The sequence below is a fragment of the Castor canadensis genome, chromosome 6 (genome assembly GCF_047511655.1).
Source record: "Castor canadensis chromosome 6, mCasCan1.hap1v2, whole genome shotgun sequence".
In the NCBI taxonomy this organism is placed as follows: domain Eukaryota; kingdom Metazoa; phylum Chordata; class Mammalia; order Rodentia; family Castoridae; genus Castor; species Castor canadensis.
Genome location: NC_133391.1, coordinates 160549162 through 160577129, shown reverse-complemented (window position 1 = coordinate 160577129; position 27968 = coordinate 160549162). Strand labels below are relative to the sequence as shown.

Genomic DNA, 27968 nt, shown 5'->3' with positions numbered 1-27968 from the left:
AACCATTATAAATTTTGACTGATTATATTTAGCCACACAAGACAGTTAAAGATACTCTATTTTGGTGAGAAAGTGCATAAAGAATAAGTGCTACTTGTTTCTTTCTAATACTATGTGATAAAACAGTGACGTCTAAATGAACGAAACAGTCTCCATTCAAAGGTGTGCATGCAGACTATTTCTGCCATACTTTTATTAGAATATTAATGTATATGAGGTGATTTTAATTGAATACTGAATGAAACTAAATCTCTTTTTCTTCTACCAAGGACATACATATATTGTTAAGCCTCATATTTTTAATAAAAAACATTCAATAAATGTAATGAAGAATCTATTTTTTCAGCTAGTTTATAAACATTTGTGAATAAATAATCATGCCAATAAATCACCATATCTTACAAATCTAGATCATTATGTTTTCATTCATAATGTTTTTATACATTCTTTTTATCTATAACATATTTTAATTAGCATACATTAATTGTACAAGATAATGGTTTTCATTATGAATTTTTTATATATACATATAAATTGCTTTTATAATAATATTCTTTGTACAGATTCCTATTATCTTGTTTGAAATTAGTTCGTCCCATTCAGGAATTTACTTCTTTCTTTATTCTGTAAAGCAGTTTCATTTTCTTTTTCAAAGAGAAATATCTAACTATTGAAAAATGCAAATAAATTTGTAATTTCCATAGTATTTCATAGACCTCAAAGTTCTAGAAATACTTGTAAATGTAATATAATTATCAATGGTTAAAATCCATCTTTTAGAATTCAAGTTGAATTTTAGGGGAAAAATACATATTATAGTATACCTGGTGAATACTGAGGACCATTACACAGGAACATATTACCAGACGGGCTAATTTGAAAGATCTTGAGTCAGATTCAAGGGATACTATAGTACAAGGACTATAAAATATCACCACTATGTGTTTATTACATGCATAAGCATTAAAATATTATTTATGCTAAATGCTACTTCCAATGTTGTGTGATCAATGATCAATAAGATGTACCCTATGAGGTATTAGTAATTTCCTAGCTACAGACTAAAAGCCGATGCAATTAGGTTGCTGCCAGCTCATATTTGTCAACTGTCCTTAATTGCCTTCTAATTGGAACAGTCCCCAATGCAGGTCTTAGGTTATATAACAGTGGCAGATAAATGAGCCTGTTTACACCTTACTTTCACATGAGACTTTTTTTTCAGGGTTGCCACTCTAAGTATGGATTAGGATTTCTTATTCCTACATCTGAGCTCCACTCAGATGTAGTGGGAAAGTGAAAAGATAAGTATTTTATCAAAAAAGATGAAATTTTATTATTCATATTAGCACTTCACAGACCAAAAAACAGACATTGAAAGTATGACTACAAGAAACAATTGCTATTATTAATGATTACCTTTATTTAAGTATTTTCTTCAATAGAAGTTACACTAAACAAATTACCCACTTCATCACTTAGCTCTCAATTTCCCTTGGACTATGGAAGCAAAGAGTATGGATAATTACTAGTTATGTTAAAGTGCATTGGAACAGCTATTCTTCATTTCAATAACAACATCTCAGTTCTCATGGCATTTATGTTCACTATATTCAGTCCATTTCACCGAGAGAAATTAATTTAAAGCTAACATGATGAAAGTCTATTTCTATAGTGATGTACTATGAGAAATATTAGTTAGCTTAAAATATAAAATAACTCTTTCAGCTGTTGCATTTTAGATATTTGATGATACAGCATATGAGTTGTAGAGAATATTCATTTGCAATTTTGCTCTCCAACTAGCTGTTTTGTAATTTATTGACTGTAAACACCAGTTGAAATGAAGTTTAATCAACATACACCAAGTGGGGTATTATTCATTTAAAAATTTAGGTTCCTATTGCTAGCTTTGAGTATGCAATTTATTACACAGATATGCCTCCAGTAAATATTCTTTCTCAAAAAAATAAAAGAATCATTTGTCACATGGTAAACCAGGTATTGTAATTAACTGCTTAATAAGAATGGCAGCAAACAGAGCACATAGATATTTTAGAAAGATTGCAGCATTCAGAGGTTTTTTATATTCTTAATGAAGCATGGAAAAATGATCACATTATTGCCTAAGCTCTATGATTACTTAGCTTTGTGATTTTGGGCCAGTCATTCCATCTTTCTAGCCTAAAGACATGCTCACCTATGAGACAACAGAGTTGTGCTGGTCATCTTTGTGTCCCCTTAAATTCTCAAGTGTCATATGTGCATGACACTTAGCATTAAAGTCCTCATTATAGGTGTGCTTATACAAGCTGTACATAATATGATAGTTTTATAAATACACAGGTATGGGAAGGCACCCCTGGCTTTAAGTAAGAGTCTGCTTTCTGTTTGCTTCCACTTGGTTTACATTAAATAACCCTAATGGAATGTCTCCTTTGTAGCAGGAAAAGTCTGCACATTTAGTATTGCATTGGATTCAATATAATTACAATTCAATTTGTAGAAACCTGGCAAGATTATTCTAAATTTTACCTGAAAGATGCTTTAAGATACTGAAAAATGATGATAATTTTGTAGGAGGGAACTTGTATCACACCTTATACAACAATATTAACACAGTCTGACACATGTACAAAAATATGCAAATCAAAAGAGTGACAGATTTACTTACCTGAGTACATAGAATTTTTGTTAATGTAGTATCAAATAGGTGGGAAATTGTGAAATAATAAATGATGCTGGTTTAACTATTTGGGAGGAAATTTATATATGTCTTAAAATGTTATAAAATAAAATATGAGTAAACTGTTTAAATGAAAAAAATTGCATATTAGTTAATACCTTTAACATGAATACCTTTTTGAATTGTATTTGCTGGTTATTGTTCATCTTTTCAAAAATTTGAATCAAACATTTGAACTCTAAAACTCTTTTTCACTCTGTTGCCTACTAAAGTTTGCCAATATGACCTTGTCATTATTTTGAAATATCTCTTTTTCTGCTGCTAACATTCAAAATTATTGTGTTGTTCCTAATTCTCATTTCGTCATAAATTAACTGAACATTTCAGAAGTTCATAAGAAAAATACATGGTAGTAAGGATGTAGCAAACAAATTAGAAGCATTTGTCTGCCAAAATTAAAATAAATCTTAGAATAGGCTGAACAAACATTTTAATTTTTTGTAGCACTAGACATTTAAAACATTTTAATTCTCTGTAATCATTTTTAAAAGCATAAGTTACATAATAAAGATTTTTATAATTTATCCTATATTTCAAAATATGGTAACAACTTTATTTATCTTCACAACTTCATTTATTTATATTAACAAACAAATTATGTCACCATAAGAATGTGAAACAATTTAAAATACAGGAGATAAATGATTCAAGTCAGGTCATAATACATATATACACAGAAGTGCCACAAGGAAACTCCCTGTTGACTATCTCAAATAAGCAAAAATGTCATTTTTTTTCTTTTACATAATTAGCGAATAGGAAGACAGAACAGGTCCTGCCTGGAGGGGATGGAGGAAGGGGGGTTGTACCAGTCAGAGGGGAAAGGACAGGGGAAGGTAAATATAGTGCAAATAATGTGCACAAATGTATATAAATGGAGAAATGAGACCTGCTGAAACTATACCAGGAATGGTGGTAGTGTGGGATAAAGGAGAATGGTAGAAGGGGTGAATTCAAGTATGATATATTTGATATATTGTAAGAACCTTTGTAAATTCCACAATGTACCCCCACTTAGCTCAACAATGAGAAATAAGTAAATAAAATATAACTTATTTGTTTTCTATTGTTTTAATGTTATTATTTAAAGAAAACACTGAAATGCTTAATAACTAAATGTATACCTAAATTCAGTCTTCAACAGATGAAGAATTTTTCTTATACTAAACCACATAGTGTATATTATAATCTTACAATATGGAGAAACTAAATGCAAGAATAATCATATTCCTGAGGTCCAGGAGTTAAAAAGTCACTTGACTGTCTTACCATTCCCCTTTCCAACGAAGAAAGTGAGTTCTTAGATGTAAACTCTAACTACAAGCATTTCATCAATCGTCTGAACATTTATAAAAACTTTTTTAGAAAATTACAATACATGACTTTGATAAGAGAAAATTTTGTGTTCTTTTAAAATATTTAAAATATTGAGAGGCAGTATATTGAGGGTTAAAAACAGGAACAATGTTTTAGAGTAAAGCAAAACTGAGTTTACAGTCTTGAATCTGAAATTTTAGTCTGCAAATCTGGTAAAATTAGTTACCATTTTGAGTTTTAGTTTCTTTGTCTGTAAAATTCACAGTTTCCCAGATGTTAAAAATTTCACAGAGCAATATAGGGCACTGTTCAACAGACAGCAAGCAATGGATGGTCACTATTTTTAATACTTACATTTCTTTCTACAAGCTCTCTGTCTAAAGCAGAATTACTCATCTCAATAGGTGAAATTCTTGTATTCAATTTGTCCTGTGCTTGCAAGTTAAATGTAGTCTGTGTTAATCAGAGATTTCTTCACTACTGGAAAATAGCCAGCCTCTAATTTTAGGTTTATTTTTTTTAACAGTGATGATTACATTACTGCAAATTGCACATATTATTTTGAGTAGGAAAAGAAAAAAAACTAAATATTGTATGCTATAAAAACTTGACAAATCACACTAATAGTTTAGAAAATTGAAACAAAAAAGATTAAAGTCAAGAAGATTTTTAAAATGCCTGACACACTCAGACTACCTTTTATTACCAACTCTACAAACTTGGAGTTTAATTGTATTTCAGGGCACATTGCAAGGTACATCTTTTCAATGTGCTTTTCCCTAATTAGTACAAACATTTGGTCCCTGAGAAAAGTGGAAGTATAAGGCTTGCTTTTGTGTTTGTTATTATTTCTGTTCTTTTATTCAATAGAGACCCATGTGAATGACACATTTTTATTAAAATCAAGAATAAATATTATGTAAATTATGACAGCAAACAACAGCTATGGAGTCTCAAATTGTTTTAAAGCATCTGTAGCAGGATTCATTTTCCTTGTCTAACCAAAACAAAACAGAAAGAAATAATGCTCATGCTAACATTTATGCTTCCCTCTATTACCATATAAAGACAATGTAGCAATCATCTCTACAACCCAACAACTGGGATAATCTATGTATCATTGGCGACTGTTCAACTAAATGTAGCTAACAAGATGGGTTAAAAACTAAGGCAATTAATAATATCATTAGATAATTGTCCATGAGATTGTTTATTTTACTAATTGAAATATGTACATTGAAAGAATCACATGCCTATATGTGTATATGAATTATACATACTGGTACGTATCTCCCACAAAGATCTTTTCAAATGTTTTTATGAGTACTACTAGTCCAGTTTTCCCAATCTACCAATCAGATTTATTTATGCTATATCAGTATTTCTCAGCTTAAGCCCTATTATAATTTGGGGCCAGATAATTCTTCATTGTGGGAATTGTCCTAGGGATTATAAGATATTTATTATGGTCCTTGCTCTGTATTTTTGCCTGCCAGTATCTTCCTACTGGTGTGTAGTGGACACTTTTATCTTCCAGAATTCTTTGGCAGGGACTTTGAGAGGTGTGAGGTCATGAGAATGGAAAGAATAGTATCAATGTCCCTATAGGAAGAGTGAAGAGTCTGCTACTTCTCTTTCCAACACCGAGAGTATGAAGAGTTGTCAGTGTGAAACACACGGGAACCTCACCACAACCCAACCATTCTGCTACCCTAATCTTAGGTTTCTAGCCTCAAAATCTAAAGGAAATAAATTTCTGCTGTTTATAAGCCAACCCAGTCAATGACAATTTTTTTATAGCAGCCAACTTGACTAAGATGGAAAATTGATAGTGGAAATTGGAGAGGCTTTCATGATTTGATTTATGGCCTTGTAAGACATGAGAGAGAATTTTCTTCACTGTTTTTTCTGCTACTTGCCATATGAGCAAGAAGTGAGCCTCCTTCAAACCAGGAAGCAGGCCCTCACTAGACAATAGATAGCTTGGCACTTTGATCTTGAATTCTCCAGCCTCCAGAACTCTTAGAAAAAAATGTATCTTGTTTATACTACACTGCCCAATGTAATTTGTGATAGCAGTATGAAATGACTAAGATATTCTCAAAAATATATGCAGGTGAGGACATGGAATGTAGTGTTTTTCTTTTATGTGGAAAAATTTGGAACAATGCTAAAAGTTTGCACCTAACATCAATTTTCCCTCCTTTGGCCTATATTTTATCACATATAGTCTCCCTTTCATTTCCTCTACAAAGTTTATTATTTATTTTTAAATGCAAACCTTCCTGTCATTGTTTTGGTTTTAATTACTCCAGTTTCTCTGTTTTTTCCATCTTTATCCATTGGTATTGCTGGCAAGATCAATTTTGAAGACCTGATAATACCACAAAATCTCCTCATGATCCTCCAGCATCCCTCTCCATGCTTACCACATGCCATTTCACAAGAGTAACACTCATAGACAAAGAAGTTTAGTTCCTTCAACATGCCTTTAATGCTTGAATCTCTAATCAAGGGGATGAAGCTGAATTCAATCTTCCTCAACTCATTCTCCCAGAAACATGGATACAGTGTCTATACACCATTCTACGACACTGTGTGTTGGCCTGGCTGGGCCATAGTACCCAGATATTTTGATAAAACATTAGTTTAGATGATTCTGTCAAAGATTTTTGGATGAGATTAACTCCATAGGGAGTTTCCCTATAACACTTCCATGTAGAAAGAAGTTAATAAGATGAATATGGTTGAATTACTCCTTATAGAAGAATGAATATATAATCCTTAAACTGGATGAATCTACCATAGGACAGGGACTAAGGTAGAAAGAAGAAAAATAGAGGTAATGAGCCAAATTGGGCTATAATACATACATACGTGGGCTTTCTTCTGCTTAGGCAAATTAGCATTTGGCACTTTTCTAGGCCTTACATTCCAAAATAATTTAATTCTATCAGCACTCTAATGTTACATTATTATTTCTTCTTAAATATTAGGAATTTGAGCATCAACAGGACTGACCCACTATCACTCAGCTGTTAGAGACACCGGAATTCCTACACGAGTCTTCCATCTTCAGAGTTCTCTCTTTAAGTTGGCACTCTAGACTGCCTTGGACACTTTAGCATTTATTGAGTGGCTACAAGGTATAGGTCACTCTAGTTGATGCTTTGTGTATATTGTTTCATATAGTTTCACATTAAGTCAGACAAGACAATATTATTTTCCTCTTTTGCAGTAAGGACAGTTGACTAGCTAAAGCCACACAGCTAGTATGACAAGAAGAGCCTGGAGTCACAGATGAGTCTATTCCAAAATTTTTACTTTTTAGCACTACAGCCACACTTCCTATCACAAAGTTACCAAAGATGTTCTAGATTATTATTATTGCTAGACAATTTTCTCAAGAGATTATGCCCACATTCATTACATTAAGTGGAAATATTAATCTGTGTGGTCAGCAAACTTTCATGGAGATATCTTACATATATTCTTAACTTCACAAATCTTATTCGCTAAGTTACTCAGATAAAAAACTAACTAGGCTGGACAAAGGAGAATTATGGTTACACAGTGGCCCATTCAAAACATAAGGCACTATCCAAAAAACAACTCAAGTCAAAAGGGGTTGAGAGCATGATTCAAGTGATTGATTACCTGTCTAGAAGGGGGAGGGGTCTGAATTCAAACCCCAGTATCATAAAAAAGACTTAACCAATTTTATAATTTAATTATGACATTAGAAAAACAACACTGAAGTGAAATATTTAATAATTATTAATTCATATTAAATTAATGTGAGAGGTAATGAAAAATCTTTATGTATCTGAAAGACCGGGGATACCATACCTTACTAAACTATTAGCACTGTCAGGATCTTGTGCCAAAACTGTGCCAACAATGGTCCCGATCTTGGCATTTTCATAGACTTCCATGACATAGGAAGGCATGGAAAAAAGCGGAGGTTCGTCTACATCCCCGACAATGATCTTCAGCATGGTAGCATCTTTAAAAGGACCCAAGTGAGAAAAGCGAAAATCAAGGTGTGTGTTTGCGCCCTCTATGTTCAGTGTATATGACTTCTTTTTCTCATAGTTCAGTGGCTGTAAGAGAGAAATAAGATTTTTAATATTGTGGCTTCCATATTTTTAAAACAAACAATCCTTTTTGCCATTTTGAAAAATAACCAGTAAGGTAAAGGCATTACAGTTTTATTTAAAAACAATTCCTGAGTTTTGTCTTAATAGAAACATCTAAAGCAGAAATCTAGAAAATGTAAGGCTAAATCCATAGTAATTTTACATAGTCTGAATATGGTGATGAGTAGATTTAAAAGGATATTTTTCACAGGAAAAGAAATGTGGCTTTAGGAACACCTCTGTATTAGTCCTCTGTAGTAACTTCTTCCAACATTGTTAAAATAAAACTTAAAAATATTGGCTACTAATTTATTAAAACTTAAAAAATTATATAGAATCTTTATATTTAAATAACTGACCTCATATCATCGATTTTCAGAAATTAAATTTATTTATAAAGATGGACAACAATTGCACTTGTATAGGCAATATTGTGTTATTGAAATGAATTTATACATTGTGGAATGATCAATTCAAATTTTTCAGGTTATCCATTCATTAACAGACATTTATCATTTCTTTTTGATAAGAAAATTCAAACTCTTTCTTCTAGCTATTTTCATTTATATAATATAATATTAATTATGATCACTCTCTTATGTGACAGTACCTAGGAATTTATTCCTTGTAAAGGTGTCTTTGTAATTGGTTGATCACACAATGGAATTTTACTCAGCCACAAAAAAAAAAAAATGAAATTTTCTCATTTGCTGGTAAGTGGATGGAACTGGAGAACATCATCTTAAATGAAGTTACCCAGGCTCAGAAGGCCAAAAATTGTTTGTGCTTCCTCATATGTGGATTATAGACCCAAAACAAATGCAGTAATTTTATTGGATATGGGTCACACACTAAGGGGAGAACACATACAGGAGAGATAGGGAAAGGGAAGGAAACCTAAAACTTGAATGTGGTTGATGTGCTCCCTGCAGAGGAGCAAATATAGTAATCTTAAACTGGCAGAGACCACTATGGGAAGAGGACCAGGAAATAGTGAAGAGGTCTGGTAGCAATGAACAAACGTGGGTTGTAATACAATTGTGCATGGAAGTAATGCTAGGAATCTCTTTGTATAACTATATTTATCTTAAACTCACAAAAACAATATGTCTTTCTTATTATCTCCTATGTTTTCTCTTCAACAAAATCAGAGAACAAGAGGGTGGGTGGAATATGTTCTGCCAGGAAGTGGGTAAAGGGGTAGAGGGGGAAAGTGGCACAAACAATGTATACACATGTGAGTAAATGAATGTAAAAATGATAAAATAAAAATAAAATAAAAACCTCTCCCCCATACCTCCTCTTCTATTCTTGCCATCCTCTGACAACCATTCTAGTCTTTACATCTTTGATCTCAGTGTTTATGCATTCCATAAATGAATAAGATCATATGGCATTTGGGTCTCCATGTTTGACATATTTCATTTAACATTATCTCCAGGTGCATCTATGTTGCCACAAATGGCAAAAATTTCATTATTTGTTTTAAATAAGATTACATTGGCATTTGCAACATATTCTATTTATTCAGGCTATTATTGGTGAGCATATGGGTTGGATCCTGATCCTATAGTACTGCAACAAACATGGGGATGCAGCTGTCTTTCCAACACAGTGATTTCATATCCTTTGGATATACGTACCCAGCAGGGAGATTATGGCCAAATGATTTTGACAAAGATGCCAAAAACACATATTTGGACAAGGACACTTCAGTAAACTGTCCTGGTGAAACTTGATGAATGACTAAAAAAATGTGACTGGACCTCTATCTTTTACCATAATCAGTTACCAAAGTAAAATGCATAAAAACTTAAATGTAAAATAAAAAATTATGAAACTATTACAAGAAAGCAGAGTAAATACTTCAATAAATTGTCCTGGACAAAGTTCTTTTGGATATGGCACCAAAAGTACAGGCAGGCCATAAAACAAAAATCAATGAGGGAGATGACATAACTCTATAAAGCTCTAGCACAGCAAAGGACAAAATCAGCAGAGTGAAGAGACAGTATACAGAATGGAACACATTTACAAACTATATATATGACAAGAGGTTAACATCCAGACTGCAGAAACAACTCAAACAAGTCAATTACAAAATTCATAAGTTAATAATCCACTTAAAAATGAATAAAAACTAAATAGACGTTTCTCAGAGAAGATACACAGATAACCAGCTGGTACATGAGAAAATGCTCAACTTTAACTAACCATCAGGGAGTTGTAAACCTAAACCATAAGTTATCACCTTACTCCAGTTAGAATGGGTATTATCAAAAAGAAAAGAAAAGAAAAAACAACAAATTCTACAAGGGATGTGAACAACTGGACACTCTTACTAATTTTTGATATCTACATAGAAGGTAGTACATGGAGTGTGAATGCAATGGTGCAAACCTGCAATCCCAGCTACTTAGGGGCTGAGATCAGCAGGATAGTGCTTTGAGGCCGTCTGGGAAAAAATGTTCCCGAGACCCCATCTCCAAGGAAAACAAAAGAAAACTAAGTATGCTGGTGTGTACTTGTCATCCCAGCTAAGGCAGGAAATGTGAAATAGGAAGATCCCTGTCAAGGCCAGGCTGGGCATAAAGCAAAAACCTATCTGGAAAATAACAGAGGAGGGAGGGGAAGGAAAGGATGCAGAGGACTAAAATGGCTGAAAGTACTCCACACATATACATATGAAGACAGCATCATAAAACCTAGCAGTCACTGCTTATAAAAAGTGGAATGAGGGAGAGGAGAAATGGGAATGTATTATTAATATATGCCAGTTCAAAAACAAAAATTTAAATTAAAAGAAATAACCAGACCAAAAAGGGCTGGATGCATGACTCAAGCAGTAGAGCATATGCCTATCAAGTATGAAGCACTGAGTTCAAACTCCAGTACATTAAACAAAGCAAAACAAACAATTCAAAGTAGAAAAGCATTTCACTTGGCAATCCTATTGCTAGATGTATTGTCCTTGACTTTTTAATATATCATCATCTTAATTTTACTTTACTGGTTTTAAATTTGACATTTTATTTTAAATCTGTCTAATTTTTACATTTTAAATTCAACATATTTTCTTACAATTTTAGCAAAAGATTTCTACAGAATTTTAAATTTGCTTTCTTCTTTTTATTATATTTATTGTCTTTTCTTTTACTTGTGATGTGACTATCAGGTTGTGCATCCAGGATGATAAGCTTCATTTTTCCATTTTTAAGCAGGTCCTTTGGCAATTTAGATATCACATGTCTTAACAGTCACCCACCTAACGCTAAGGTGCAGACTGTTTATGTGAACACATGGCTTTATTTTGATGATCACCTAATATAAGTTTAACTACCCCCAGGCAGGGACATTTTGAAAGATTTGTTTGCCAAGACTGGCAGATGGATGCCACAGAGGAATGAAAGGATTATTTCATGTTGGAACAGGAATTTAGAAGCAGATGAATTGGTACAAAAGGAAATATTTTAACAATCTCATTTATGAATAAAATGTGGCAAGACCAAATTGAAAGTATAGAAAAACTGGGAGTAAATCATATTCATTTATTTATCCTTAGATAATTTAGAATTATGTGTATAACATAAAGCATGCTATTTTATGTTTTTTTATCCTATTGACAATTTTCCACAAAGAAATGGAATTAGGATTATTTTCCTATACTGTAATTATGGCATAGCTGTATAAATACTGACCATCTATAAATTTTAAATAGCTCCTGCAGTATTTTCCATTAATTCTTTAGATTTTGGAAAACTATTTAGAACTGTGCATATGGGGATTCCTTTTTCCTTAACTATCAATAGATTTTTTAAATCTAAAATATATTCTATCAAAAACAGTACATTAGGATCATTAGTATCCATGTTATTAATGAGAAAACAGTATAAAATACTTAAAAAAAAAAAGAGTAATGAAGATTTACCCAGGATATTGAGGTATCACAGAAAATGAAAACATGACATATCTTCTGGGGTTCAAAACATACATTTTCCTGCTTTGAATCAAAACAAAAAGAATCAAGGAATTGCTCCAAAAATATGAGGGATAATATGAACAGCGTAAGTGTGTGCAGAGCCAGTGGCTATCCACGAGTGTAAGTAAGAGCTTTTCACTAGCTCTGTGCTGCAATGTCCACATTTATGCCCTTAGCTGTTTCTCTGGAAACAATCACTCAGATTAAACAAGTGGTTAACCCTCAAGCTTAAGGAGAAACTGGGAAGAGTTCTTCCTCCTGGAGGGATTCCAAAAGTCTCTGAAAGAGGGGGCTACAGTTCTTGAAAACGTGTTCAATACTATTTACTCCACAGATTTTGCTTCATCAAGACATTTGATGGTGGTTAGGGAATGATTGTTAGAATTTAGTGCATTCCATTTACAAAATTTTATAAGCTTTGACAAGTTTCTTTATCAGTGATTAATATGAAAAGTAGATAAGTGTTAGGGAAAGGTGTTCTACTGGAAATCATTAATGTGAATGAATGTTTAGGGGGACGTGCTGCAGGAGGAATGTCAGATTGTTTTTCTCATTTTATAGAACGTTCCTTAGATTTAATTCTCTGGATAAAATTCAGGCATGTGGACCTGTTCCATCTGGTGATCACAGATAATCAGAGACCAGAGACTCTCTCCCTCCATGGCTTGGCCCTTCCTATAAAGCCAACTACCCAATTCACCCAAGGGGCTGCTCCCTGATCTCAGGGTGAGGGGGCAGCCCTGAGGTCTGAACTAATAAATCTTTCCTTTCCACACGTGGCGTGGTCTTAATTTGGCAGTACCTTACAGGGTGGGTGGAGGGTCCTGAGGCTAGCACTGAAACTAGACCCCCTGATTTATGACTGCTTGCCCAAATCCCCTGTTTGTTTCTCTGCTTGAAAAATACCTCAGGAACTTCCAGTTACTCAACTAGCCAGGCATGTCGACCTGTTCCATCTGGTGATCACAGATAATTGGAGACCAGAGACTCTCTCTCTTCCCCATGGCGTGGCCTCTCCTGTAAAGCCCACTACCCAATTCAGCCAAGCACCTGCATTCTGAACCTGAAGAGTGACAGTCCTGTGGTCTGGTTCCAATAAATCTTTCCTTTCCACATGTGGTGTGGTCTTTATTTGGCAGTTCCTTACAGTCATCAGTTTCCCTTATTAAGGAAGAAAGCAATGACTTGAAAATATGAAAGGAATATGCACTGGCAACTCCTATCCTTTTAAAAATTGAAAATTAACATTTTAAATGCTGGAATCTCTGTGTAGACTTCAGCATGGAATTTGTTCCCTGGGTTTTTTAGCTTCTACATTTTCTCAGGTCTTCCTGGGACAGAAAACACCCCTTGATGAGAAGTCAGGTTTGTTTGAAATCTCAGCTTTATAGTTAGGGGAGTGACAGAGAATTCTTTCAACACAAACTTCAATTTCAGACAATTTATGCACAGTGCAGAGGCAATGGCCCACAAACCTGAAGGACTGAAGAGCTGACTTGAGCCAGAGAAGAAATTCCTAGGTCTTGAAATCTAATAGAATTTTCCCTGATGGATTTTAAGCTTGTTTGAACAGACAACTCCTTTATTCTTCCCATCTTCCCCATGTTGGAATGTCAGTGTTTATAATTATGATGTTATAACTCTCCTACCATTGTAGTTTCAGAACAGATTACGTGCTTTCTAGGTTGACAGATCTATAGGCAAAGATGTTTGTCCTAGGATGAAACTTATTCAGATTTTTACTTATACCTGATTCGGATGATAAGATTTAGAATTTTGAGTTGGTGATGACAAGATTTGGACCTTAGAATTGATTTTGTAGTGCATTGATGTTTATAAAGATACTGAGATGGGAGGATGCTGTTTTACACATGAAACGGACTTGAAGTTTGGAGAGTCAGAAGCAGACTTAAGAAAGCAGATGATGATCCTATGTAAATATATGTAAATAGAAACATTTACATAGTAAAAGTTGACCAGAGAGGCTTATCTTGGAAAAATCCAGGTAGGCATGAAATCAAATAAGGTATACCTTATTAAAATTTTTTTTTTAATTTTATCATTTTATTTTTAAATTTTAAAATGAAAGCTGTATATATACATATATAATGTACAACATAATGTTTTGAAAATATATACGTGGTGGAATGGTTAAACCTAAAATAAACATTTAAATGGAAATACCTGCAGGTCATCCTTAACACTCAACTCTCTTTTTTTTCCTTCTGTTTTTATTGTTGTTCTTGATGGGGTACGTTGTGGCATTTACAAATGTTCTTACAACATATTAAATATTTCATACCTGAATCCACCCCCTCACCATTCTCCTTTATATTCTTCTCCCCCCATTCCTGGAAGTTTCAATAGGTCTCATTTTCCCATTTACATAGATGTATACACAATATTTGAACCATATTCACCCTTCTACACCCAACCTCTTCACATCTTCTCTCTGGTTCTAATCTCTCCAGATAGGACCAGTTCTGTTCTCTTGAAAAAGAAAAAAAAAAGATATTTATGTTTGTTTAAGATAGCTACACAGGGAATTTCCTTTTGACAATTCCATGTATATTTGAATTATAGCCGAATTGGTTCATCTCCTCTACTTTTCTTCTTTCTACCTCTGTCCCCTTTATGGTGGCTTCAACAGATGTAAAAATTCTATATTCATTCTTGAGAGTACATCAATTATATTCACCTTCTTAACTTTGTTCTTTTACCCTTCCCCTGTCTTATGTAAACCAGAAAACCTCATACAGAGACAGGAATGATACAATCATTGAGTTGAATAAATTTAATAAAGGAGAACAAGTTATAAGTTTCTCATTTTCTTACACAAAAATCTGTTTATATGATTTTTTTACTATATCTTTGAAGTTGTTTTTAACAGTTTTCCCAAAAATTGTACATTATGTAGAATTTGCATAAAGAAAATATTGATATAACTTCTTTAACTTTTTAAAAATAGGATCTCTCTTTGTAGCCCATTGACCTTAGATTTACAATCCTCCTTCTCATCTCTGGTGTGCTGAGATAAGAGAAGTGGACAACCGTGCCCAGAATTTTTTTCTAGCTATTTATTTCTGTAATTTTATTCATCTTTCTTAATAACATTAAATACGGTGTCTTCATTATTTTTTTCTGTGTAAAAATTGAGATTCTTTAAAGAAAAGTTTGCTGATTTAGTGGTTGTTAAATATCCAGCTTGAAGAATTTTTTGTTTGTAGTTTTTTTCAGTAGTTTCTAGTTGCACTGTATTTGGAGTTAAGCACTTTATCTGTATTATTTTGATTAGGGCTTTTATTGTGATACTCTCAAAGACTATCATTTGGCCAATTTTGAGAAATATTCTATGGTCTTATGGAAAAGAAGATCTATCTTCAGAACATAGTGATTGTTTTATGTGAAATCCTAATTAATTATATTATTGATTATTCACTTTTTAACACATTTTATCTGTCATGAACTGAAATAGGTGAAATAGAATCTTGTTCTCTCAGACCTTTTCTAGACAAATCTCCTTACAAATATCATTACTTCTGCTTTGGGAGCACTGTCTTGTTTACTGTGCTGCATGGGTAATTTGTATAAATTTCAAACAAAGTGATTTGTTCACTTTATGATTTCAATGTAATATTCTATCTTTTTATAATGTGGACTTGCAGACCATCATGGTAGACAATAAGATAATATATTTTATTTTTCATTTATTCATATTGCTTTTTATTATATTAATTTATTTAGATATTAGTTTTTGTTGTATGAAGTTCTGATTTCTGTTACATAGAAACATTGACATTTACATTCTCTTCTTATAAATTTTGATAATTGCTTAATCTTTATTCTTTTAAGAGTAAATATTAATTCTTTGTATCAATCTATAAATAAAATAAGAGTAGTGTTTCCTCCAACTTCCTTTACATGTTAGTTGCATTATTTAAAAAAAAAATTATCTCTGTACTCTTAATCAGGCTTATAGAAGTAACCAAGACTTACTGGCTCTGTGTAATATTCTTTCCTTGCTAGCTATTATCAGTGAAACAATCAGTGAGTTATTTCAATTTAACCTTTCTGGGTACTGGTGGTTTAGCCTATAGCAACATAGGCTCAGATCAGGAGGATTGTGGTTCGAAGCCAGTCCTGGCAAATAGTTAGAGAGACCCTATCTTGAAAATACCCATCACAAAAAAGGCTGGTGGAGTAGCTCAAGGTGAAGGTCCTGAGTTCAAGGCCCAGTATAGTAATAAATAAATAAATTTTTAAAAATCTTATTTCCTCATTAAATGTGGTGTTCTTTGTTTATTTGTACTGTGTATATTCCTTATATTCTGATCTGCCTCCCTTTTCCTGATGCTAATTATAGTTAATTTTTCTATTTGTCTTTTTCTGTTGGTATCTAAAATTACTTCTTGATGAGATGATGTATTTCCCAAGACAATGTCCTTCAGTTTTCAGTGCTCAAAATTGTTTGCTTATCATCTCTACACTTGAAAGATAATACAACTGGATATAAAATCCCTGGCTTATACTTATTTTCTTGAACATTATTAGCTGTTAAAAATTAATCTCTTAATCAAAGTCTTCCCTGTTCTCCTACCGGTGAAAAGTTGGTTTTCTTAAACATCTGAGTTCATAAAAATTTAAGTAAACCTGTAGCATTACCACTTAACGTCTCATAACAATATTTTGTACCTACTCAGTTTTCCACAAGAGAAAGAATATTATCTAATTCATCTTCCTTTTCATGTATCTGGAATAATTCCAAGCACATGGAAGGTTATTAAGAGATCTTTCTCAATCTCAAATATTTATTTAAAGTTTATAAATAGGTAATAGCTACATGTACCTTAAACAATTACACAAATTAACCAATTTAATCATCACAATTTCCTTCCAGGGTATAATTTTCCTTTTTATAAATGAGAAAATAGGCACAGAGAAGCTAAAAATTGCCTGTCAGTTTTGTACTTCAAATTTGAATTCAGGCAGTAAACTCTATAAAATTGTGTCTTAAGCACTAAGTGTATTACTGGAAACCTCATTTGTATGATACAGTATTTTAGTTTGATGAATAGAAGGAAATAGACTTTTAGTGGTGTATAATGTCCTCATTATTAATAGTTGCCTTATGCATCTTTTCTGAGAGTTTACTATTAAATGATAAATGAATTTATAAGATCAGTATTTCTACCTAGCAGACCTTTGACTAATTTTGTAATTACTTTAATTCACAGTCTCACAGGGTTAAGAAACTAAGAGGCTACTTAGGCAAAATCATTTATCTCTTTGGTCCCTGCTTGAAGTGCTTATCCTGGCAAAATTTTAACTTTCTCAGGCAATTGGGCTCCTCTGACTTTTCTTTAGCTACTGCTCAGTATCCTAATTTAACAGTTCACTGTCAATGGTTAACATGATTTTTTATCTTAGATTTGAGTTTCTTAATTTTACCCTATTACTCCTTGTAATTGCTTTTACATATCATTGCTTGTTCTCACTTATAAAATAATGCTTTGCCTCTTCTATTTCATTGCTATAGATAACTATCATCTTTCCCATCAATCTTTATCATCCAGTTCTGCACATTTAGGACTTTTAATCATCTCTTGTTAATCTTTTCTGCAATTCCTTAAGCTACCTAGTCTATTCCTGCTCTGGGATTATATTCCCATCATAAATACAAAGACACTGAAAATATCGATCATTTAAGTTGACTTAAATTCAATTCTTCAGGAATTTCAAGGAGGACCTGAATTTCTGTTCTTCTAAGACTAAGGGACTCTAATGGTCTCTCCTTTATGTGTTTTCTCTTCTGTACCTTCATTCACATTTTCATTTTCAGGATGGCTGAATTATGAAAGGGTAAATATCAACATTTTCTATAAAAAATGCCATTTTACATATGAAAATAATTGCCAAGTTCTGGAGTAGTCCCTAATTTTATTATTATTGTTGTTTTCTTGAAATGTATATTTTAAATGATGATATTTATCAAAAACAGAAGAAAGTAACATTAATTTAAATAACATTTTTCTAGATTTTTTTATGATGATATAGTTGTGGATTTTTGATGGAGATCAGAACATTTGCATAAACATTCTTACTATAGGTTTCTGTAGACAGAAAAGTGTATTCTCATTCATTCTGTAAAATTACAAGGATGCTGGAAAGTAAACTCAGAAACCTCTCATTTTAAATAACTTGCAGGATATATAATTACATACAAGCTCATATGACTATGTATGTCTGATATATGAATATATAAATAATGATTTATGAATATATAAAATAATTAAATGGATAAACACATAAACAAGCTTACCATGGATATGTAGAGCTTAACTCATGAGGATATTTCATCAGGATATTAATCTTTAACTAATGTACTAAATTATACTGTAAGAATATATGTGTTCAAAACAACATTCAATGCAGCTTCAAATGATTTATCACTCCAGGGCTCATGAACAACCAGAACAAAAGTTACCTAATAACTGTTGTCTGTCAAAAGTCATTATAAATACAGTGAAAAATGCACCGAATTGCATCTGAAATGCTCTGTAGAGGAGCAGAATAATGTTCTAGATATTACAACCTTATAAGAATAAAAACAGAATGTCGGCTGAGGTTTTCTGACTTCTAAAAAATCTCTAATTAGTGTTCTGTTTTTATAACATATTTCAACTAGAAACCTACTAAGCATGATCAGGATAGAAATTGTCTTATGCACAATTGACCAGGATGACTTATTATTTCTCTTTGTAGGTCACAGTCCAAAAGCATTAAAATCCAGTGGCAAAAAATGATCTTTGTTCTGTCACTCATGTAATCAAAGAAATGACATAGAAAACTTTAGCAAACACAATCTACTAAAAGGCCAAGAATATGGTATTTGGAAAACAACCAGTATGGTCTTAATTGAACTTATTTCATGCTTTAGTCTTAGAATTAGAATTGACTTAAATTTCATAAGTGCATTATAACATTCCTTACTTTTATGATGCATTCCAAACCATTTGTTAAATTAGATGGTGTAATTATCTTATATACACTGTGAGTATGAAAACTAACAAAATACACAGTGCCTGGTCCCACTAATGTTTACCATCTCTACCATGCAGGAATAAACTGTCAGTCCACATAGATACATGCTCAGGTGAATTTTCAGTGCATTCACTGCAAAGTGGTTAGAAGAGTGTCTCATCTCATCAGAATCATCAGCTTTAGGAGGGATATGGAATTGCTACTTTTCTACTTTTAATGCATATTATGATGTTCGAAACAGAAAGAAAATTCCAAAGAAGGAGATTTGTGTCTGAAACATGCTCGGAAATATGATACAAAAAGTAAATTTAACTTGAGCTTGGAAGGAAAGAAAGAGCTTTCTCTTGAGGAGGAAGAAACAGAAAGTGGATTAGCAAGAAACGTTAAGAACAGTATGCACGTGTCACAAAAGGTACATAGAATATTTCATTCTTAGTGTTTCCAGAATGTTGCAGAATAAAATGGAATAACTACATGAAGTGGTCTGGGGGAAGTGGAGAGAAAGTTAAAAAAAAACCTGTGGAGAGAAATGCAAATCAAAACTATAGTAAGATTCTATCTCACTCCTGTTAGAATGGCTATCATCAAAAATACAAACAACAACAAATATTGATGAGAATGTGGGGGAAAAGGAAATCTTATACACTGTTAGTACAACCACTATGGAAAAAAAATATGAAGGCACCTCAAAAAACTAAAAGTAGATTTGCCATACCATCCAGCAATACCACTCCTAGGGATGTATCTGGAGGAATGTAATCAGGTTACAATAAAGGCACCAGCAGACCCATGTTTATTGCAGGAACCAAGCTATGGAAACAGCAAAGATGCACCCCTAGTGATGAATGGATTAAGAAAATGTGGTATTTACATACAATGGATTTTTATTCAGCCATAGAGAAGAATGAAAAAAATGGTTGGAACTGGAGATCATTATCTTAAGTGAAGTTTGCCAGGTTCAGAAAGCCAAAGGCCACATGTTTTTCTCATTTTTGGAAATACACACTCTATACAAATACAAACAATACTATGAAAAACAGGTCATGCCAAGGGAGGTCACAGACAAGAGAGGGAAGGTTAAAGAAGGAAGTTAAGAAGGTGAATAGGTGAATGTACTTTCGATGCAAGAATGAATATAGAATTTTTAAACCTGTGGAAATCAAAAAAAAGGGGGAATAATGTAGAAAGAAGAAAAAGAGAGGGAATGAAGCAATTTGGGTTATGATACATATACACTTAGAAATGTCACTATGAAATATCCTGTATAGTTATCTTAAACAAACAAAAATGTCATTTTTTTTTTTTTGAAAAACAGAGATTAGGAATGAGCCCTGTTGAAACTATTCCAGGAATGGGGGAGAGGTGGTAAAGGAGAATGGTGAATTCAACCATGATATATTGTAAGAACTTTTGTATGTATCACAATGTATCCCAAATACAACAATAATTTTAAAAGAATGTGAAGGCAGTAGTGTAACTATGAGCCAGACTTGAATAAAAGAACAATTTTCACTTTATTTATCTATTTTTCATAATCATATTGAGAAGGGCTGAAATAAGAAAACCAAAGCACTGAAGTCTTGACCTAAAGTCATAGATACCCTAAGTGGCAAGATCAAGGTTTATAATTCATTTTACAGAAAAGACCATTTTTTGCCATCTTTTGTAGATAAGTTTAATATGTTTGATATAACTTAATAGGAATTGTATATGCAATTGAATGAATTTCAAAAAGAAAAGTAATAGTACAAATAACACTTGCTAAGAGTTGAAAAGAGAATTAGAGCCTTAATGTTAAAAAGTCATTTTTGAGAACAACTTCTGTGAAGTGTAAAAATTGATGTAGGGACCAAAAGAAGAGATTTGAGAGAGACTACCACAGAACATGAACCTGAGCTTCAGAGGTTCATGTCACAGGAAAGAGCACATCAACTCCTGTTCATCCTTATCTTTTCTCGCCTTTCCACCCAGTCAGGCTCTATTAAACAATGAATGAAAGTTATCAAAGTACATTTACAATGTTCCACATCATGCATCACTGAATTCGACATGGCAATTTTCTGATGAAGGAATGATATGGACAGGAATGTGCAGACGCTCCTGCTGGCTCATTTATAGAGTAGTGTTGACTTTGATCTCTAAGGAGATTAACTTTTCTGCCTTGCTGAGTAAGGTGAGCAGTCTTAGAGATTAAATAAGAAACAGGTTTTTAAGGAATGTTTTATCCATTTCCAGCCATCTGAATCAATATTTCTTAAAGCATAAAATACATTGGGCAATATAGTTCACTTTTCAAATTGCAATGATTTATAATACAAAATATGTAACGTTGAAACAACTGTGAAATTAGTAATCCTAATCTAAAGGATTTAAAAATTATATGGATGCAAATGTGAATTCAACTCAGAGAAAAGAAATTTAGAATTCATTTAAAATAAATTTGGGAAGAAAAGGTAAAAGACAATTGGAATTGTCGTTAAGATTAGTTTCAGCACAATGGTTTACCCAGGTGAAACAAATTTCTTCTTTCTTTTTTTTTTTATTGTTGAGCTTGGTGGGGGTACATTGTGGCATTTACAAAAGTTCTTACAATATATCAAATATATCATACTTGAATTCACTTGCTCCACTGTTCCCCTTTATCCTCCCTCCATTCCCAGAATAGTTACAGCAAGTATCATTTTTGCATTTATATACATGTGTGCACACATACATGTTTTTTTTACATGGTATTCACCCTGCTATCCCCTTTCCACAACACCTCCCCCTTCCTACTGGTACCAATACACCCCTCTCGCCGGCCCCCAGAATGACCTGTTCTGCTCTCCTGTTCTTCATTTTTGTAGAAGAAAAAAGAAAAAAAAAGAGATACTTTTGCTTGTTTGAGAGAATGGTAGCTACACAGGGAGCATATTTGTGATATTTCCATGTATATATGTATTATAACCTCAATTGGTTTATCTTTAACTTTCTTCAAATACCTTAGTCCCTCTCTTATGGTGGTTTTAGCCAGCTTAAGAATTCTATATTCATTTTTTGTATAGAGAGTACATTAACCATATTTATCTTCTTAGTTTCCTTCTTTTACCCTACCCCCACTTGTATGTGACCTCCAGTTAGTGAAATATCCACTGTATGTGTAAAAATCAAAATGAAGTATGTTAATTACAGATACACATGAATTCATGCATCATTTTACCTTCATATTGCAGATATAATTGAGTAATTTGTGGTCATGTTCAGATCTCTCCACTGTCCTCAATTTCTCAACATGTACTTGTACTTCAAATCTTAAGTATCAACAAATCACCCACTTTTTGCAAATTTGATGTTATTTCCTACTTTATGAAAATGATATGGCTCAATAAAATGGGATAATTCCACCCCCACAACCCCATCTCAATCCATGAATCCTCCAGGTAGATCATTGCACACCTATCCTTGGCCATTCCTTTATTCCTCTTGGCCTCCAGCTACCTCAGTAAAGGAGGCAAGCTGTCATCAGTTGTTTGCTTCTACCTGTGGTTAATGCTCCATTTAAGACTATCTCTACTTCCAGTGTAATCTTTAATCAGTCTCTTGTTTGTTTCTCTGATGTTTTTCTCTAATGAGCCTAAATCTTCTGCCTACAAACATTTTTTTAGTCTCCCATTTTAAAATTAAAATCTTTCATCATGCTCCATATACTTCCTTCAAACTCTTTCTTAGGCACATTACTCCAAAGATTTCCAAAGAAACTGATATGCTTTCCTTCTTTTTTCTCCTCTTATCTTTCTTCATGTTCTTTCTCTGACGCAATTTAATATTCACTTTTATGTCAATAAAGTTATAATCATTAGGAAAATAATTGATATAATTTCATGCAATACAATTAAAAATGCATATGTGAAATATGTAGATAGAGGAATAGATAGGTTTCTTCACCATCTGTAGTATCACATAAGAATATAATTTCTGAACATTATCTACAATAGAATCACCTGAAGTACTTGTTGAAAGAGCAATCATCTCAGCACCACTCCAGTCGTAATGAGAAAAGCACTACTTATATGTATATGTATATATGTATTGTGTGTGTGTGTGTGTGTGTGTGTGTGTGTGTGTGTGTATGTGTGTGTATGTATGTTTGTGGTAACTAGGGGTCTGAGTTTTACCATATTCCCAAGTTGAAATCTCAACATATGTAAAAACTGAGACAAACTATACTAAGAATTACTTTAGACCCTTTCTTTGCTAATACTTTGTCTGTTTTCAGTTTTGTATTTCCAAGACCTGAGCATTATGCACTCTTAAAAGCAAAAAGTAATGGTTTTCTTCCTAAATGACAGATTTTTAAGAACAAAAATAAAGGTGGAGAAAGTTAATGGTTTCACTGCAATTGACTTGATAATTCCATGACAATTGAGCAAAATTTCTCTGAATGAGTGTTAGCTGATATAGTGACAATATGATATCAGTTTAAAAAGTCTCTTGATTTTACCAAAATTAGTACATTGATTAGTAGCACTAAGAGAATTATCATTCATGATGAGTCTGTCCTGTGAAAACTAAAATCTGTTGCACGAATCTAAGTTTTTATGAAGATACAAAGGAAAAGTTAAACATTTTCTTATTGATTTCTGTATGCATTTGGAGGAAAATGGAAGGACAAATGATCAATAAGAAAAGATAGTGAAACGAGTTGTGCACAAAGCAGTAAGGATATCTGGAAATAAAATGAAACAAAGGAGAAGACAGCAGAGTAGAAGAAAATAGTCTGTTCAATGAGCAAAATAATTGGAGAAGAGGTAAAGAGCAAGGAGCAGGGGGATGCTGGGAACCCAGGTCACCTGGGAGTAGATCTCACAATAGGATGACAAGGAAATTTGAAAGCTAAATCTTTTGTACTTCATGCTTTCAAGTAGTTTTATGAAGTTGTCAGTTCTCTTTCTGTTGAATAGTAGCAGTGATAAGAATAATGTAATATTGCTATAAAATAATGTTTAATATACTGCAGTAGATTTCTATCTTCAATTCTCATGCAGTCTTTGTACCTCTGTGCTATCATACACGTTGGAGCAATTGCAATTTAGAAAATAACTTTAAAAAGTTTTAACTGTCCTTTATAATATATCTGTACTTTTAAAATTAAAGCTCCATTTTTTCTTTTTCTTTGGTGGGTCTGGGGTTTGCAGTGTTTGCAAAGCAGATGCTCTATGGTTTGAATCACACATCCTGCTCAATTTGCTCTGACTATTTTGAAGATGGGGTCTTGTGAAATATTTGCCTGAACTGGCCTTCATCTGCAATCCTACCAATATTAGCCTCCCAAATAACTAGGATTACAAACATGAGCCACCAACACCAGGTTAAATCTACACAATTTTTAAAATATCTTCTTCCATAAGCCTTCATAATATTTCTGCAGTCCACTCTTGAATACATTTTATAAATTATTAAGAGCTACATTTCTAAGATTATTTATAGTTACAGATTTTCTTTAACTAATACCATTAGTGCTATGTAGGTTGCCCTCTGTTACTACTTAAGAATCATCACATTTATTGTGATGACATGTATTACACTTACTTTTTGGCTATTGTAACTAAGGAATTTCAAGTGGATTTGAGCAGAAAAGAAACAGGAGGCAAGATAAGGAGAGACACATGTGTACTATATTCTACACCAGATATTCCCATCTTAGCCAAGTATATTTCCTGAAAAAGAATCTGAAGATTCAGGCTGGACCACAATTAAAATGTAATCACAATTCAAAAAGAAAATAATTGTTTTAATGATCTGTCATCATGAACTCATCATCTCTCTGCCAAACTTCCATTTCTGGCAAGACTGTGTACTGTGTGAATCATGAAGATGACTATTATTTTTACCTTCTTTAAGGAGAGGATTCCTTCTCTGGTGTCCTTGTCAGTGGAGATGGAGAACATCCCAACGCCATCACCGTTTATGATGGAGTATGTCATGTCAGCATTGGAGCCCGTGTCTGCATCATTTGCCTTAATTTTCCCCACAGCTGAACCCACTTGAGCTGACTCAGGAACATACAGTTGATAGTGTCCTGGAAAATATTTCATATGAAAATTACTTAATGATAATAAATTTCATAAAATGAATAATCTTGCAATGAAAAGATGATAAATGTTTAGAACACACAGTGAACTGAACATTATATTAAGAAATGTATAAAATGAGACTCTGGATTTAAAAAATATTATACTAGGTTTACATAAATGTTAATACATAAGGAAAGCACTTTACAATAAGATACTGTGTAAATATAACATGAACAATTTGTTAGTTCTGTATGATTACGCATCAGAAAAATTAAGAAGTCAAGTTTCCATTCTTCTGTTGAGGAATGGAGAGAGGGATAATGAAGGACAATAATGAGGAGGTGAATTCAACTGTGATACATTTGATACATTATAAGAACTTTTGTAAATTCCACAATGCACCCCCATCCAGCACAATTAAAAAAAATAAAATTCAATTAGTCAAGTATTAGTATAATCCCAATTTTTTTAAACCTCCATATAGCATGTGAAATTCAAATATATATGAATGAACTTGGGAATTCAACAAGAAAACAAAGGGAAAAAAGGAATACCTATAATATATATTATCATTTTATGAGTAGACTTAAAGTTAGTGAGATGGATAAACCATGATGGGAAAAGGTAAACCAAAGACTTACATATATTCTTTATTTCCCCACTAACTCCCTAAAGGATTAATATGGCTTTATAATAGTCATAAACAGAATAATGTTATTAAAAGTATAAATAAAATCTGTGACAAAATCAAAGGATGAAACAGTAAACAATAGCTACATAAGATTATATAGTATTTGTGAAGTATCATTAGTTTTGACAATGTATCTAGTATGGCTAAGAAGAGTAGAATAACTGATTCTATAAATCTTAATATCGGATATACAGAAATAAAAAAAAATGCTGTTTTCCTTGAAACTAAATATTGAGATGAACTTTTATTATAAGCATTTATAAAGTAGATGTTAAAAATCATAATATTTTAACAACTGTTTATCAAAACTAAAATTATATTTATTAAAGCTTCTTATCATAATATCAAAAGGACAATATAAATAACAACAACCTTGAATTAAATATAATTCAATAAAATATCTACAGCTAAGATTAATGGTTATTCAAAAATATTCAAGGATAAAATAAGACTAAAATTAGTGAATTTGCAGCCTCTTTGAAAATAATTACTTCTGCCAATCATTTGTGAAACATGGTATAATACTAAAAAAAAAGTATACCTGGTGAATGTCTTCAGCATTCTTTTATTGTGTGGTAAGAAGATATAAGATATATCCTCTTAAAATGTTTAAATATATACTACAGTATTATTTTTTATACACACAATGTACCATAGATTGATCTGCATTCTTGACATTTGATATCCACTGATGGCCAAGTTCCCATCACCTCCTACCCCATCCCTGGAAACCACCAGTCTATTCTTCAGATCCATGGGTTTGTCTACTTAACACCTCACGGAATTGTAATCATGCAGTAATTATCTTTCTGTGATTGCCTCATTTCCCTCAGCATAATTTATTCCATGCTCATCCAGACAGTTGTTGCATATTGCAGGATGTCCTTATTTTTATGCCTGAATCATATTACACTATATGAATGAACCATCCTTTCTTTGTACTCATTTGTCTATAGATGTATGGATTGTGAAAAGTGCTCTAATGAACATGGAATACCAGTATGTTTTGGGACAAGGGATGTGACTGTCTTGGCAGAGTATTTGTCTAGCATGCCTGAGGACTTGAGTTCAATCCCCAGTACTTCAAACATTTTTTTTTAAAAACATGGAATTAACACAGCTATTTCAACTATTTTGAATAAATACCCAAAATATGGACTGCTGCTTCACATAGTTGTGTTATGATTAATTTTTTCAGGAGCTTCGATACTGTATTTATAGAGGCAGAACATTTTGAGTTGCTACCAACAGTTTTCTGACTTGTCTGCATTCTTATCAACAATTTTTGCCTTTTTTAATAATATTTTGAAAGCTGTAAAATGATAGCTCAATTATGGTTTTGATATGATTTTCCATAGTGATTACTAACATTGAACATCTTTTCATATATTTGTTGACAGTTTGTGTGTATTCTTCCCAAAAATATCTATACTACTTTTAAGGAAGTAAAAGATTTTTACATTGAAAACTATAAAACTTCTATGAAAAAAATTTTAATATAGGCTTAAAAAGAAAGTCATATGGTCTTCACTGATTAGAAGACTCATTTTCTTCCAAGCATGAAATCATATTTTTTAAATACAAATGTGTAGGTACTAAGGTATAACTCTTGTATTTTTTATTTAATATTCTAAAATATTTTTAGCTCTCTTTCATGAATATCGGAGGCAGGATCTGACATAAATAAACTCAAAGTCAAGTAATAGAAACTATTACTGTTTTTAAAGTAATGGTCCTTGTCAAGATATAATTTCATGGACAGAGCACCCTTTTCTGTGAAACACATTATCTCTTGACCTTAATCATACGTTATATCACAATCAAATGTTCTGATAAAAATTATATGCTTGTTGATTGTGTTAACTAACTAGGAAGAGCATGACAGCAAGTTTTACAGAATTCCACATTTCTTCTCTTACTTGATTGTTGAAAAGTAGGCATCTGATTCACAATCTTTTAAAAATCTTACGCTAACCAGACATATTTGAAATGGAACTCAGAAAAA

At 32.6% G+C, this 27968-nt stretch overlaps 1 protein-coding gene across 5 annotated transcripts in view; it reads right to left on the bottom strand.

Moving 5' to 3' along the window:
* Cdh18 (cadherin 18) overlaps positions 1 to 27968 on the bottom strand; it is a 467108-nt gene that overhangs the window by 73862 nt on the left and 365278 nt on the right. For all 5 annotated transcript variants that reach the window (XM_074077698.1, XM_074077700.1, XM_074077701.1 and 2 more), the window contains 2 exons: positions 25090 to 25277; positions 7910 to 8163 (listed from right to left, as the gene is read on the bottom strand). In XM_074077698.1, the coding sequence (XP_073933799.1) occupies positions 7910 to 8163; positions 25090 to 25277 (442 nt within the window). The remainder of the gene's footprint in view (positions 1 to 7909; positions 8164 to 25089; positions 25278 to 27968) is intronic.